This window comes from Pseudopipra pipra, chromosome 17 (assembly GCF_036250125.1).
Source record: "Pseudopipra pipra isolate bDixPip1 chromosome 17, bDixPip1.hap1, whole genome shotgun sequence".
In the NCBI taxonomy this organism is placed as follows: domain Eukaryota; kingdom Metazoa; phylum Chordata; class Aves; order Passeriformes; family Pipridae; genus Pseudopipra; species Pseudopipra pipra.
Window position 1 is genome coordinate 12,997,186 of NC_087565.1, and position 16,480 is coordinate 13,013,665.

The 16,480-nt window shown below is 48.8% G+C and overlaps 1 protein-coding gene across 4 annotated transcripts in view; it reads left to right on the forward strand.

Moving 5' to 3' along the window:
• CBFA2T2 (CBFA2/RUNX1 partner transcriptional co-repressor 2) overlaps positions 1-16,480 on the forward strand; it is a 60,342-nt gene that overhangs the window by 24,931 nt on the left and 18,931 nt on the right. Inside the window, exon 1 of one of the 4 annotated variants that reach the window (XM_064674306.1) lies at positions 14,411-14,535. The exons of 2 other annotated variants lie outside the window; for them this stretch is intronic. In XM_064674306.1, the coding sequence (XP_064530376.1) occupies positions 14,448-14,535 (88 nt within the window). In that variant the 5' untranslated portion in view covers positions 14,411-14,447. Of the gene's footprint in view, positions 1-14,410; positions 14,536-16,480 lie in introns of those variants that run through there. One more of the 4 variants, XM_064674305.1, reaches the window with a different exon arrangement.

The window sequence follows — 16,480 nt, forward strand, 5'->3', positions numbered from 1 at the left end:
CAGGTTATTTTATTGCTGCTTTACAGAGCTCTGTCACATGTCACCCATGGTGGATTTTGGCTCGTTGAGGTTATCACTGGTTTGACAGGTTTGTGTGGTTTGACTGAGTTTTCAAGGCAACCAGCTCTTTGGTCCTCAAACTGACCCATAAATGCAGTAGCCACCAGCAGCATTGAGCAGGAGGCAGCGCTCTCCCACGGTTATGGAATGGGATGGGTGAGCCAGGTGGCCTCTTGTTTTTTCCAGCTCTGTTTTTTTAAGGTTTGGACAAAAAACAAGATTTGTTTGATGGGTATGTGTGATGTTTATAGTATAGCTGGAGAGCTGAATACAGTGATTTGAGGATTTGGGCATATGCAGCAAATTTAAGGCAGTGCTGGCTAGTTCTTACGTCTGAGCAGGAGATGGTCGTAATGTGTTGCCTGTTGGGTTTTTTCCCATTAAAAGAGCTGGCTTATCCATACTTGTTCTGGGCTGGATTGTAAGCTTGCCTTTATTTAGTGACTATTTCCATATCTGATTGCTTGTTAAGAGCTAGGTATGAAATGTGTTTCGACAGACACTCCAGAGCAGTCCCTGGGGGCAGCGTCACTGCAGGTCTCTGGGAGCCTGTTCAACTTTTATTTTAACGATGGAGACTGTCTTAATTCATGCAGCATTCGGGGAACGGCTGGAAAAACCTTTGTTTAGAGCAGGAGCAGCAGCCAGGAAGAGCTGGTGAGCGATGATCCCACAGTTAAAGTGCAGCATGGAGAGGCTTGGGTTCAGTGCCTGGGTCTGCAAGCAATTTTCTGAGGCAGGACCTTGACCTTAGCACCGCTTTGTGTGTCAGCAGCTTATGTCCGACAGGACAATAGCGATTTCAGAGGTTTCAAAGCATTTTAAAGTGTAACTATCATGCCTTTTATTGAGCTGGGCAGTGGCATTTTCGTAAGCCAAGCTTAAGGTTTTAGAATAATGCGTATTGAATTTCCTTGGCGCGCTCCTGGCCGCAGGATTCCCGTCCCTCGTGGCCACAGCAGGACTTGTGCTGTGGGAGGAGGACAGTCACAGGTGGCCAGAAGACCACTGAGAAGAGCCAAGACTTGCAGATGTGCTACTCGGTTACTCCCTGGTCCTACAGAAACAACAAAACCGGGAGCCAGTTCTCCTTGCAGCAACAGGACGCCACAGCCCGCCGGTGGGATGCTGCTGCGGAACCACCCCTTCCGAAGGCATCTCTTTCACCGGAAAAAACCAAACAAACAAACCAAACAAAAAACAACCGAGAAAGCCCCAAAAGCATTGAGAGGAGGAGGAGGAGGAGGAGGAAGGCCGTGCTGCAGCCCCGGAACAGCTCAGACCTGTTGCTGCCCGGCGGGCCGTGGATGCGAGCGGGGCCGGCGTGGCTCGGGATGCTGCCGGGGGGAGCGGGGCATTGTGCGGGAACAGATGTGCGGGGCGCTGCCGCCGCGTGCCGGCTCGGAGCCGCTGCTCCCAGCGCCAGGTGCAGCCATTGTTCCCGCTGGTCCCTATTCAGCCGCCCTCGGCTGCCGCTCCGCGCCCGCTCCCGCATTGTTCCTCCAGGAAATTAGCATTAAAAACCCATCCGAAACCCCCACGTCCCTCAACTGCAGGTGACTGTTATTGGCCCCAGCTGCCACCCTTGTGCTTGATTACTTCCATATGGGGTTGTGGCAAGGAGTAGGATCCACTTATTGATTTTTTTAAAATTTTTTCTTATATATATTTTTTCCCCCTTTTTTATTTCCCCCCCACACCCCACACAGACACTTCAGCTCTTGCAAGGAACAAAACCCTGAAATCTGCTAAGCCCCCGATAGGCTCCAGTTGCTGTTACAACTGGGATGAACATTTTACAGGCAAAGCTAATTACACCCTCCCTCTGCTTTCTTCCTTTCTTCATACCCCACCCCATAAATGTAAAATAACCAGAGGGCAATTGGTAGTAAATTAAATCTTTGCAGTGTCCTCAGAGGAGGTTTCCTTGCTAGCAGGAAGAAGTCTACCAGGCTTTAGATGTTGTGGTTTTTTTTACTAGAAAATGGGAAACTGGCATGTTGCTGTGGCACACCTATTAAAGGGACACACAGATCCCAACCTGCGTCTGGATAGAAAAGGAAAAAATAATTGAACAAGTGGGCTGTTAATTTGTGAGTGTTGTCAGCTGTTGAGAGGAGCCAGAGAGAAACTGGGTGCCAACTGAGGCTACAAAATTCTAGGAACGATGTGATTTTTTGCCTGGTGTGATTTATCTGCAGGGCAGCAGGTTCCATGAAACCCCAAAATATTTTGTGGGGTACTCTGGCAGAGTGCCATGGAGCAGTCTGGGTTTGCCTCGAGGCGAGAAATGCTGCAGTTGGTAAGAGGAGAGAGGGAGGGAGGGAGAGAAGCATCTCTTGGTGCCCTACCTAGGACTTGGAAATGAACCTGCCCTGCAGAGGCACGGAGCATCTCTGGAGAGGAACACAGGTGGGTCGTGTCCCGTGACGTGGGGACCAGCCCACGCAGCCCTGACCTACTTTGTGCCAGGCAGGGATGAAGGAGAGTGGCATTGGGCAGAGCCTCCCTCCGTGCTCCTGCCCCAACAGCTTGGGTGGCAGAGCCCTGTGCAGGTCTGGTCGCAGTGCACAGCTCTGTGGAGAAACGTTGTGCTTCCCTTGTGGAACACTGGGCCCCCCAAAATGAGTTTGGGTATGGTGATGAGGGTTGTTCTGGTGGCTCCTGACAGAGGAGCTTGTGGGGGGATGATGGTCCTTGGAGCTACCTGACCGAGGTGTTGCTGCTGTCTGGGCCTCAGCAGGCTGCTGAAGGTGAAGCCCATCACAGCCCCCCAAGCCTCAGCTGTTACAGCTTGTGAGGCCGTTCCACAGGGAATCAGTGGGGTTTGTGTCTTAGCATTCTTGGTGGTGCCTCAGCAGCCACTTCCATGGGATCTGTCTTGTTCCTGCTGGTAATGCACTGGGAAGTCCTGGGCAGCACGTGCTGAGAGCTGCAGGGCACTCTGGTGTGACAGAGGTGCTGCAGTGTCCCATTGTGGTACAGATACACATAAGCAAACCTCTAGGTAGAAATGATCCTAGATGTGCTCATCTATCCTCAGAGCGAGACGTGGCAGACACAGTCAAAATGGAAATGACTTTTTATTCAGCAAATGCAGCCCTTTTGGGCAGAGTCCCTCTGGCTGGTCTGGAAGTAGGCACTGAAGTGAGTCTTTGCTTAGGTCTTTGGGGTTGGTTGACCTCTGTGTTGTGAATGTGAACTCACAGATGGGGAATGGACTTGTCCTGAGTCTATCTCTCAGCATGTGTCCTTTGGCATTTGCCAGGTTGGCCCCTACCGTGAGCTCCCTCCTCTCTTTTACAGGTGGGACCTACCAGTGTGGTTTGTGAGGATTTAGAATAAAAACTCTGGTTGCTGTCTGGGAAGATGTGTTTAGCTGAAGTACTTGGCTTATTTACTGCACACACTTCCTTCCTGATACAGAGCTCTCCTGGCTTGGCTGCCCAGCGTGGACCACCCAGATCTGCCTGGGAAGTATCCGTGCAGGTGCAGCCGTGGAGGTTGTGCACTTCTCAAAAGGTCTGGTTCTTAGGGGTGCTGTGCAGTGTGGGGAGAGCCACAGGTCAGTCGGGTCGGAAGGTGGGTGAAGGTAGCAAGGCAGCCTAATGGAATATCTTGCACGATTTTCCTCAGACTTGGTTTAGACCCTTCAAAGTCAAATCTCAAACTTAGGGGGTTTCTTCTCCCTAATTAAATTAACAGGCCATATGGTGTTTACTGTGAGCGCCTGCAATATGGAAGGAGCTACCTCCTGGATCACTTTCTTTTTTCAAAAGCTGCTGCTTTACCTGATGTCACTGTTCTGAAATGTTCTTTTCGGCAGCGGGCACGAGGGGTTATTTCTGCCACCTCACTGCTGTTGGTGTCACCTTCTGATCCCGGGGCTGAGCTGTGCCATAACCTGTTTCTGCAGCCTTCTTTGTCTTTTCCTGGCTTTTGGAATGTCATTTTGCTGCTTAGTGGGGAGTGTGCACAGGTCAGGGCTTTTTTTTTCATGCTTTTTCACATGCAGATAATGATTCTTGTTCTTGTGTTTGAGGAGCACAGAAAACAACTCGGGGTGAGTGTTTTTGGGGGGTAGTGGTATTTTTTCTAGCGACTACTACTGATTTTTTTTTTCTTTGAGGGTAATGTGACCACCTCAGGAACGTGTGAAACTGAAAGTTTTGTAGAGTTTTGTTCTTTATTACTGGTCTATTTTTAAAGAAAGAAGTTACTTCGCATGTGCTGCTTTTATCTTCACATGAAATCTGGAGGAGGAAATTAAGACCTCGAGGAAGAAAACCATTGGTTTATCATCAGACCCCTGCATTTAACTGAACAGGAAATAGGGTGAGAATCTCTAAACCTGTAAGAGAAATCAAGGAATGGAAAGTGTCAGATTTTACTGTCTGTTTTGAGCTGCTCTCACTCCTTTAGCTGGGTTTTTTGGTAAGCAGCATTCTTGTGAGTGGACTTGCTGTGAACTCACCCTGTACCTCTCCAATGATGTAACTTAACCTTTCTCTGCGGTTTTTAACTTGTTGATGCATCTTTTCTTTAGGGGCTTGGTGACCCTTCATCTTCAACCAGGCTCAGCTTGTTCTGGGGTGTCTGAGCTCCCAGGAACAGATCCATTTGTGTCCTCTGAAAACACCCTGCCACATTAGCATATTCCTGTAACGTATGCTCAAAGGGTGTTTCTTTGCAGAGAAGCCTCTCTAAAGATAGCATCGTGAAGTTCTGTGTTGTCAACCAGGGACACTTGATCTAAAAAACAACATTTGATACACAGACAAGGTTTGCAAGTGCCATCTGGATTCTAGGAGATGAGCTAGGTTGTCTCTGTTTTGCATACACTCACCAGGAAAAAAAAGTGGGTGCAGGCAGATTAATTCTTTAGGATAACCTGAGCAGAACTGTTCAGTCCACATGAATGTCCTCAGTGACATGAGACACTGGTGTAATCCCACACCACTGGGTATCATGTGCCTGTGGACCTGCTTAAGGTGCTGGAAATAATTCTGTAGTTTAGTGGTATATTATTGAAACCCAGGTGGAATCAATTTAAATTCTCTGGGGCCAGAAATACTTTAATCTCTTTATCAAGCAAACTGCAGGGCAGAACCAGCAAATGGTGCAAAGCCCCGCAGAAGTGGGCATCTTTTGAGGGAGGTGGGATGCAGAGAACGCAGATGTCTTTGTCTGGCTTCAGTTCTGTGTGGTGGAGAGTCTGTCCCCAAACCCATGCCAGCACTGAGAGAAGCCTGAACACCATGAACATCCAATGCAGTCCTGGGCTGAGCAGCAAACGCAGCGTCCACGTCTTCCCAGGGACATGTAGCTTATAAAATGTATTTTCCTTCAGGGTCTATTTCTTGATTTTTCTAGTTATCCTCTCGCATGCAAATCTAATTTGCCTAATGGGCTGGTGAGTGTAATTGGAAGGCAGCCTGCACTTACACGATAGTGAAAAGTCTCACCTGTGCCCAAGCACAGATGGGGCTCTGCCTCACTGCTGCATCATTAGAGGAAATTTATAGGCACTGTGTCACAAGCTTTGCTGTGACCAGAGGAGGAAAACAGCAGTTTCGGACAAACTTGGGGCTTTGTTGGGGTTTTTCGTTCCCTGGTCTTGCAATTTTGGTGGTTGAGCTTTTTGGTTAACGTCATTTTTGTCTTTCCCCTGTGCTCCAGTTGATGGGGGGCGGGTTAATGTGAGTTACTGGTAACGAGCTGAGGACACCCCTAAGAATGACGAGTTGGAAAAGTCTTGTCTGTGCTGTGTTGCAGTGGGATGGTTTGAAAGCAAGCACAGCAGCAGCTGAGCCAACCTTCACTCTGCGGTCCCTGTGGATCACTGGATCTCCAGAGCTTATCCATGGAAAATCTCCACCTCCACTGCCCACAGGAGGGAGGGGAGGGAGGCACAGCAGAGACAATTGCTGCTGTGTGTCCATCTCTGCTGGGGTTGTTCACTGAACAGACCAAGAAGCTGTGGCTGCCCCATCCCTGGAAGTGTCCAAGGCCAGGTTGGACAGGGCTCAGAGCAACCTGGGCTAGTGGAAGGTGTCCCTGCCCATGACAGGGGGGTGGAATGAGATGAGCTTTAAAGTCCCTTCCAGCCCAAACTGGTGATTCTAAGCAGTGAGCTTTAACATCTGTCCTGTCTGTGCTGGCCTGTGGTGCTACAGGTGTGTAGAGGCCCATCTGCATCATCGGGCTCCTACACCCCTCCAAAATCCACCCCTAAAAGTGTTCTTCCTGTGCTTCCAGCCCTGTGGGATGGTGGAAAACTTTCCACATGCGGGCCAGGTTTGGAGAGAAGAGGAAGAGCAATTTGTGTGGTGGCGTGAGGAGCGTTTTTAAGAGGCAGAATTGTCGTCTTGGCAGGGCTCCTGTGTGTGCCATCGATCGGGAGGGACTGTGAGCTGGGCAGCAGTGAGTGCACTTAGCGCCCAAGTGAATGAAGTGTGCTCTCCACAGAGCTGTTGGGAGTTAGGGAGTGATCAGTGAGCCTTGGCTGCCTCAGGAGCATTGACAGGGCAGTGAGACAGGTGGTGGTGTGTGCAGCACTGCCAGCACAGTGCCAGGGCTGATGTGGGAAAGCCACTGTGGCTGGGGGGTGAGGGACACTTGTCACAGAATCCCAGAATGGGTCAGGTTGGAAGGGACCACACTGGGGCATCTGGTCCCTCCTCCCTGCTCCAGCAGGGTCACCCCAGAGCACATGGCACAGGATTGTGTCCAGAGGGTTCTGGAATATCTCCAGTGAGGAGACCCCACACCCTCTCTGGTCTCTGTTCAGAGCTCAGTCACTGCCCAGCAAAGAGGTTCTTCCTCATGTCCAGGTGGAGCTTCCTGGGCATCAGTTCCTGCCCGTTCCTCCTGTGCCATTGCTGGGCCCCCCAAGCAGAGCCTGGTCCATCCTCTGTCCCCTCCCTGCAGACACTGACAGACATGGACAGGGGTCCCCTCTAGCACTTATGGGAAGTTGTAAATAATGGAGACTGAAAGGACTTTCCAAATCTTTTCCAAGTTTCTCCTTGATTTCTTGGATGAACTGCCCAGTTTTGGGTAAAGTCTGGTGGAACTCCAGCCCTGGAGCTGGCTGGCAGTGAGGGAGCTCCTGCTCTGCAGCCTCCATCCAGAGAAGGGAGACTTCCTGTTGGACTCTGCTTTATATTTGGAAAAGAGACCAAATGATATGACTTCAGGGACCCAGGGGGGATGTTTTTCTGTATCCTTCCTTGATTGCTTCATACTGGGATTGTGGTAGAACTTGGTTAGTGGTTTGTTTTGCGTTGGATTTAGTTTTTGTTTTGTTTTTGCAAAAATGACCATTGTTTTCATCTAAACTGTCCCTTCTGCCTGGGAGCTTCTGGACTGCTTCATTCTCCAGATGGTCAGGACTTGTACCTGTTCTGTGCTTAACAAACAGTTTTGGGTTTTTTTTTCTAGTTTAATTTAGGCTTTTTTAATAGTTTTGGGTGTCCTTGATGTTATTTCTGCTTCTCTGTGGTCACACTGGCTGTTATGGATTAAATGTGGTTTTCTGTCTTGAGATTTTCTCACTTCTTTAAGGAATGACCTTGCTTTTTTTAATTGACATTATTTACAGTTACTGGTAGTGGTGCTTTGGGTCTGCCTTGTATGCAGAGACTTTTTTTATCCCAGTTCCTGTATTACTCACTTTGAGTACTCTCTGCTCACTGAATACCCTCACCCACAGACCCCAGATCTGCTGGTTCTCATTAGCTCCAGATCCCCTTGTGCTCAGCAGCATTCATAGTGCTCTTGAGAAATCCAGATTTGCTCAGTACTGGGTATTTTTCAAGGTCAGTGGTGGTTTTTAAGGTTGATTTATGGTAGTGGGAACCAAATCATCAAGCAGCAGAGCTTGGAGGATGGAGGACCATGAGAGGGATGTATCTTAAATAGTTGTTTTAAAGCTTCTGACTTAAACCTCCTCTATACATCTTTAATAACCACATTTTAAGTTTTTAATATTCAGTTACTGGATAACTTAAAGGGGAATTTGTGGTTGGTTTGAAATCATCCTTTATTTTAAAAGATTTAAAGATTTTCAGGCTGTTCCCCTTTTCCCTGCATTGTCTGAACTTCTGAGGTGCTCTGGGCTGGCTCTGCCCTACGTAGGATTCCTGGGGTGTGTCTGTGCTCACCTCTGGGTCAGGTGGAGCAGTGCAGGGAATGAGGACCTGTCCAAGTCATGGACAATATCCATGTTTGTTGCTCCCAGCGAGGCAGGTGAGGCAGGATCACTGTGAAGGTCCAGTCTGAACTCAAGGATACCCAGGGAAAAGAACAAGCTTGCACAGACAAGGGCTGTCTCTGCTGAAGGAGACTTGTGTTTTCCTCTTGCTCCTGTGGCTGAAGGATTTCTAGCTTCTCTGATGACACAAAACCTGAGTAAACCTTGCTGTCCTCCTAACAATCTGTGGGAGCTTCTGTACAGACAGACAACCCTTACATATCCCTGTAGGAACTGGTGCTGTGTGTGGCCAAACGGATTCCCAGCAGCAAAAAGGGAGCAGAGGGGCAGGGGTGGACAGGACCCAAAGTCCCAGGAGTGTGGGGTTGGGGTCTGAGCTCTCCTGGCACTGCAGCACGGGCATCACAACATCCTCAGGTGCTTGGGGTTAAAAATGCATTAGGAGGTGCAATGGACTCTGCTTGATGTGATGCTTTTCTCTCCAACTCCTGAAGTGGTTGCCCCTGGAGAGGGATTCATCCTGCAGTGAGCAGAGTAGGATGCTGGTGGGAAGCCTTGAAGGAAAGGAGCTCACAGCGCTGATCCAGAATCGGCATCTTTCTCAGCATCTTCTGAAAGTTTCCTCCTCTTCCACAACTTTACTTTTCCTACTGAAACGAAGAGCTGGGATGTAGAACACCAGGTGGTGAAAAAGAAGGGTGGGCTCGCTCGGTGTCTCAGAACAAACCATCACTGCTGGTTTTCCCCAGCTCCCAGGGCTGCACCAGGCTCACAGCAGGACCCAGCAAAAATCCCCTGGACAGGGTGTGTCCCAGGGAAGCCATGGGAATGCTGGGCCTGCAGTGCTCACCTGGGTGTTTTGGAGGAGGGCAGTGCTGCAGTGTTGGAGCTGTGGCCTCGCTGCGTGTGCAGCTCCAGCGATGCTGCAGCGCTGCTCCTGCTGGAATGTGCCCTTTGCAGACTGCCCTTCACTCAACTCTTCTGTGAAAGGATAAAGTAAGGCAGTGAGGAGGCTCGGGGTCCCAGGCTCTCAGATGGAGTTAGTGGGGTGGTGGTGAGAGGAATTTGTGGCTTAAATCTCTTCTGCCAAGGTCCTGCTGGTGGATTTGAAGCAGCAAGCGCTGCTCGTGTGTCACGGGTGACAGTGGGTCTGTCAGCACCTTGGCACATACTGACGAAGCAATAGATGTTGACCAGATCAAAGTATACCCCTGAGATGGACTGAAAGAGAGGACTGAAAATGGAGGCCCTGATCCTGACAACATACTGATGCATCCTGAAGAAGCTGTCCTGTGGGAACAGAGAATACTGTCTCATGAGAACAGGAGCACTGTCTCATGAGAACAAGGACCTGTTTTGAATGAGAGTAGTTGGGAAGAACATCAACATGAGAGAAAAATAAGAGCAGGTGCTCGGGACTGTTGTGGGAAAGAACTGGGCTGTTTTGAGAAAGAGCAAAGTTGTTGTGAGAAAGTAGAGTTTAGAAAATGCACCTATTAGCTGTAAGAATTCTGGTGTGAAAGTTTGAACTGTCCTATCCGTGTGCATTACGTGTGTTCAAAAACTGTACTTAAGGGGCTGCGCAGCAGCCCCGGCTGTCCCTGCTTCTTTCTTGGAATAAACTTTGCTGGAACCTTTTTTCGTGTCGCTTTGGCCGTTCCGACACTTTCAGCGACACTCGTGCACCTCTAACTGCAGCATCCGTACGAGAGACTTGTGCAGGAGAAGCTGCACAGCAGCCAGATTCCTCTGGGAATGCTTCCCTTGGGTGAGACAACCCTGTAGCCTCCCCAAGGCTCCTCCAGAACCTCTCCTGTGACCAGAGAAGCCCAGCCAGGGCTGCAGTGCTGGTGGCCCCATGTTGGCTCCTCCATGGGGAGCTGTGGTGGTGTCCTGGGTTTCCTGGGTCATTCCTAGGAGCCTGGCCAGCAGCTCCGCATTTCCAAAGCCCCTTTAAGTGAGTGGATGCATTCCTATTACCATTCTGAGCTGTGGGGAGCCCCTTGGAGCTAATTAGTAATTAGAGGATGCCAATTAACCACAGCTCCCCGGGCTCTACCACCGCTTTGCTGGTACTGCTGGGTTGAAGAGAGAGGGAACAAAATGGAGCCCAGTGGGAATGTGTTTCATCTGGAGAGCAGGAGAAGGGTGGAGCTGCTTGTTAAATGGCCAGCAATCCAAGTTTTAAAAGGATTTATGAGGGCTAGATAAAATCATGTCCTGAAGGCTGTCTCGAAGCCTCTGTTAAGGTGGAAAATGCTTTCTACAAGTTAAAGCTTGTTTTCCCTCTTTTGGACCTCCCAAAATTTTACAGGTACAAAAGTTCCAGCCTTATTTACTCTACGGTGTTTAGCCTAGGCAGGATGGAAAGCAGATTTCCACTCCCAAAATTACAGTGCTCAGTTGTTCTATATAGCCTGTGGGTTGTATGCCTGCCCACCTTTGGGAACGTGGTCCCTAAACCGTGACAGAGTTTAAGGAATGTCAGTAAGTTTGGTGCTGGCATTGCCAGGGGAGGCTTGGTCATTCTGCTACGTGTTTCCCACTTGTTGGATCACTTCTTACTCTCTGGTGTAAACTTGGTGTTCACTCTCTGGACCCTAGAGGGGCAAATGGCCCCATGCATGGCCTTCCTGCTCTGCACAGGGAGCAATTTCCAACCTTTTAGGGGTAACCCCTTAAAGCCAACTTTTTAAATGACTTTTCCTATCTAAAAAGTAGCTGAGACTGTAAAAGTGCTGCGCTGCTTTCATTTTATTTCGCTTTTAATTCATATAAGCACGATTAACTCAATTCTTGCTTTCACCACGGACAGAATTTACTGTTAAGAGAAACTCAAACTCTTTTTTTTCTTTTTTTTTTGCCCTGACTTATCGTTTCTCCATATGTAGGAGCCCCACAAAATAACCATTAAATAAAAAAAAAAAATAATCTTTGATACCAGACTGCTGCTCCAAGTCTTTCTCAATGGTATCCCTTTGTACGTGTTGTGTCTGGGCTCCGCCGGACTCGGGAGCCATTTATCTTCCTGGTGTTTTCTTCCCTGCGGCAAATGAGACACAGATGTTCCCATCTGGAAAGTTTGCTCCCGCCACCGTCGCCTTCGCTCGGAGTTGGAGGCTTTTGGAGAGCAGTGCAGCAGGCTGAGACTTTTTAAGAGCTAATTTTTCCCCGTGATTGTGATAATTGCCTGTTTGATATCTGCGACTGCTTTCGTTTTTCATTCAGAGCGCTTTAACCCGAAAAGTAAATAGTGTGGAGGAGTAAATATTTCTTAATATTGTTACAGGAGTGGGTGATTTAAAAAAAACCCAAAACAACATTGAATGGAACAATGAATTAATGAAAAAATACCAAAAATACTTCAGCAGTAACCAGGCAAATGAATCAGTTAGCATCTCTGGCTTTGCTGAATAACTGCCTTGTCCTGGGTTAAAATCCCGGCCAAAGGGGGCTGAGCAGCCTGAGGGGTGGTTTGGGGAGGGAGGATCACTCCCCTCAATCCCCAAAATGCTTCCCATCTTAAAATTGCAAGGCTGGCCACGTTGTAGGCTTTGGTTTCTAGGAATATATTCTGCTGGGCTGTATTCCAGGAGTATATCCCTCCCTTCAGGGTGGCTGTCCCTGATGGGGGCAGAGCAAGCAGTTGGTGAGGATGAGGAGGGTTCTGTGCCCTGGGGCATCCATCACAGGCTCCCTGGCAGAGCTCACTGCATCCCTTTGAGACAGTGATGAGCAAAAGCTGCTGCCATGGACATCAAGGGATGAACTGGGGTCCCCAAAACTTCTTTGGATGGATGCTAGTGGTGCGGGAAGGGAATGGCTGCAGCATTTTGGTTAGAGAAGCAACAGCTCCCAGGTGGCTGCTGCACCGTGTGTGAATGGTTTTTAGGGTGGCTTTCGTGGTCTGAGTAACTATTCCCTGGCTCCTTCCTGGAAAAGAGAGCAGGAGAGTGGGGGATACCACACCAAGGTGGTTTGTGTTCTTGTAGAAGCAAGATGACCAGAATAGGGGCACTTGATGTACACCCTGCTCGGGGGGCTGTTGGGTGTGAGAGTTTGTGGGATGAATCCTGCATCCACGGGATTGCACTGCTGGCCCTGGTAAAAATCCATGGCACAAGAGGAAAACAGAGCTAAGGAGGCAGGAATGTCATGCAGGTGGGCTTGTGCTGATGTGCCCAACACAGCCACGGTGCAGGCAGAGCTGGGGCTCCATCCGTGTTGGCTGGGTGGGAACTGCTCCCGAGTCCAACCTGTGCTACTGATGAGTTTGTAGAGCCAGGCACGTTAATAGGATTTCATAAAAACCACTGAAGGGCAAGATGGATAAAGATCTGCAGTCTGCCTTCAGGAATAAATTATTAATCTTATTTCCCTTATTAACTGCTTTCTGGACTGGTTGTGAACGATAACATACTTTGCTCTTTCAAGTTCTTCTATCTGAGTTTCACGTTGAATTGAGATTTAAAGTGAAACAGCTGTGTGTGGGAGAGGACTAGATGGCAATGGAGATACAAGCGTTTATTTTTGATTTATAAAATGCCTCTCCCAGGCTCAGCAGCTCCCTCCTGTGTGATGCAGGGCTCTCCTGCGAGGTGCCGAGCCCTCTCCACTCCCACAGCATCTTACAGCTCAGGAGCCGAGATGTGCTACAAACCCAAGCTGAACAGGCTAAAAATAGTCTGATCACATTTGGGGGAGGAAGTATCAGCACAGTTAACGTAAGTTACCCACTGCAACAGATGCTGTAGTATCATCTTGGCCAGCTCAGTGTGGAGGGAGAAGGATGGAGAAGGACCTTGTTGGACCAGCCCTTGCCGGTGACCTGTTTATGCAACTTTATCCCATTTCTGGTTGTAAATTATCATTTATTGACTGGAGCAAGGGGAAACCTGTATAAACCCCCCTACATGCAAATAAATGTCAATATTTGTATAGAAATGTCATCTTGACTGCAAACCTCCCGGTGTCTCACTCTCTTCCAAATTGGGATGGACCCAATCATCCTTTTTTTTTCCTAAGGCTGCTGTATTGGCTGCCTTGTTGCTGATGCTTATCTTCAGTCTTCCCCCTCCATCACTTTTTGATGTGGTGATGCTGCAAAAAGATAAAATATTGGCTCTTTCCTTGACGGTGTGGTTTCAGTTTGGGCTCTGGGGAAGCTGTCTGGAAGCAGGTGAGGGAGGGACTGCAGTGGAGAAGCAGTAAATGGCATCTTCTGGAAGCCTGAGTAATGATACCCTTGCTTTGCATGTAGATCACCTCTCATCTGCATGCCTTGGAGAACTGCAAAGGTGCTCTACAGATGGCTTAGAGCCGTCAAGGGGAGGGAAAGGCAACCTTGGAGCGTAGGAAAGATGTTAATAAAATTTAAATGTAATTCTTCCCATTTCTCAGTTCCTAAATGTGAAAAATATTAGCTTGGTGGAGACTGAAAACAGATGGTGAGCAGTTGGAGCAGATAAGCATGTTATTCAAAATAAACATTCGCCAAAGCTGGGGAGGTGGCGAACCATATTTCATTTCACCCTATTTACATTATCAGGTCAGGTTACACTGATGCTGCCTCTCGTTTGCATTCAGACTATCAACAGGGAGCCCTGTGAGGAGCCAACTGCAGCCCGTCCTTCTCGGGGGGGACATGTTGGGGCTGTGGTGGGTGCCTTGGGGCCCTTTCCCTGGCTTTTCTCCAGGGGATCTGTTGAGCTGGTTATGGAATCGCAGTTTGGGTCAGAAGGGACCTTTAAAGGTCATCCAGTCCAGCCCCCCCTGCCATGTGCAAAGAGCTGTCCTAGGATATAGGCAGGGTCCTGCCAACCACTGAGCTCTGTCCTTCCTTGGTTTCCCTCTTTCCTCCCTGTCCATTTAGCCAAGCTTGGCGTTGCTTTGTCATAAACCAGGGAGTCTGATCCACGTGAACAGTAGGGGAAAGAAGCCTCTGGTTCCAGGGGCTGTTGCTAGAAAATGTCCATCTTGCTGACGTGTAGGTGATGTATAATTCATGCCTCTAGTCCAAGTGGTCATCTGAGGTGGTAGGGCCGGTGGAAAGAGAGGTGTGGCTGGAGCATGGCTTATCTCCCTTGTTTTGATGAATGTCTTGGGACGGGCTGAATTGTCCTTGTAGGATTCTGTCTGTCCCTTGGCTCCAGAACAAGCTCAGACCTGACTCATGGGTGACCAGAGGATTTCTGCTGCTGGATTTAACCTTGGTTGCTCTTACTGGGACAGTTCTCCAGTCCCTTGCTCTCAAGAGACAGGTATGAATTTGGGGCTTCTAATTTTTTGAGGTGAGGAGTGGCATTTTAGGTTATGAGCATATTCTGCCTGTTCTAGATGAAAGGCAAAAACATCTGCTCGGATTAAACCTCTTCTTTCTGTCTGAAACCGTTGCATGCTTTTGCTCCTGAGACTCTGAACTACTGGGCAGACTCTTGTACACAGGCTTTCCCTCAAAAAAATCAGCCAAACCCAAAACTTTGTCAATTTACAGGTTTTCAAATATGACCACTTAGTGGTCAGAGCTTTGACGAGGTCTGATTTTGAGCCTGCTGTCTGTTCTGAAGTTGCCAAAAGGAAAAGCAAACCTTACCTGGGCATAGTTGCAGGACTGTCTCGTGGTTTTCTCTTATTTCTTCCAAGATGTTTCATGTTTTGACTTCTGCAAAAAGCCAGGAGTGCTCTAGTCCAGCAGATGGATTGGTGAGATGCATTTCTGACTCTGTGCAGCTTATTTATAAACAGGAGCTACAAAACTGCTCCCAGGGCAGGCAGGTTCCTCCTTCTTCCTTAACTCTGGTGCCAGGGAACCAAGGGGAATCCTACCCCTGCATCAGGAATGGCTTGAAGATGTCAGTATTCCTGCTGTACAAGCACTCCAGACACCCAGCCACGGGCTTTAAATCCCTGTCCCAGGGGGAGGAGGAAAGGCTGGACTGCTGATAGCAGGGTTTAAAGCCCGTACACACTCCATGTGCAGGGGTGACTGGATTAAATTGTGCAGACACTGCAGTGCAAATTGATATAAAGCACCCATGTTTTCTGCACTGGAGCAGTGGCTCTTCCTCTCTTCCCTTGATCTTGGCAAATTCACAGCTCTGCCATGGGAGCTGGGTCAAGGCTTTCTCTTGAGCAGGGTGGAACACCCTGGTGTTATCTTGCTGACTGTTGGAACTGTGTTTTGAACTTTGGGAAGAGAATGGGGAGGAGACCATTTGTGTCCGTCTGCCCCCAGGGTTATTCCTATCGCTCTTTTCTGGTTATCTTGCTTTTTGAGGGAAGGTAACATCCAGTTCTCCTCATGCAGTGTTTTTGTTGCTTTTTCATGGCTTAGTCTATTCTTTAACTGCCAAAGGAATTAAAGGATTAATTTGAATTCCAGTGTACTTGAGATACTCCCTAACTTATCACTGTTTATTTTCTTGTGCCTTTTCCGTTTTCTCAAACCCACAGGCATGAAGAGATTAATAAAGCAGCTTCTTTATAGAGTTTACAGTGCAAGCAAATGCTGGCTGTTTGTCATAGGTTACCTGTCACAGCAACACTCTCTTTGTGCTAAACACCATAGGTGGTAAAGTTCTTGAAGAAGATAAATAGAATGAAATCTGTCTCAAGTGCATGTTGAAACTGCCCCCTCTGAAATGTGCTCTGGTGTTGGAGAGCTGGAGCCTTAGTCCCTTGGACTGCAGGAGTGGGACTTCCCTGAGGGTCAGTCAAGACCCCAGGTTTTCTCCTGGCATCTTGTCCTGTTGTCTCCCGTTGCTCTTTCTCCTCTCCAGAAAGGAAAACCATCGGCTGAACTTAATCTCGACATATGTTCCTTTTTAGTTTTGTTACGCCGGGAGGAGAACTGGAGCAGGGAAGGAAACAGGGTGGCGTGGGGGCACATGAAACAGGGGCTTTGCAGCGTGTCACGGGGGGGGGAAGGCTTCCAGGTGTAGTCAGAGCTCTGGGGCTTTCTAGTCCCTTGCACACCTGGGCTCCTTAAATGGGACACACGAGTATATAGGGCAGGAGCACAGAGGGGGCTGTGCCTGCAGCTGTCCGTGCCCAGCTGGCAGCTCGAGCATCTGAAATCTGGAACTCGGCGCTGTGAAATCTGCTCTGCAGCTCCACCACCATTTGGAGAAGACGGAATTCTTGCATCAAGCCAAGACTAAAACAGCACCGTCGCGATCGGGTTTTGTTTTACTCCAGTTGAATCGC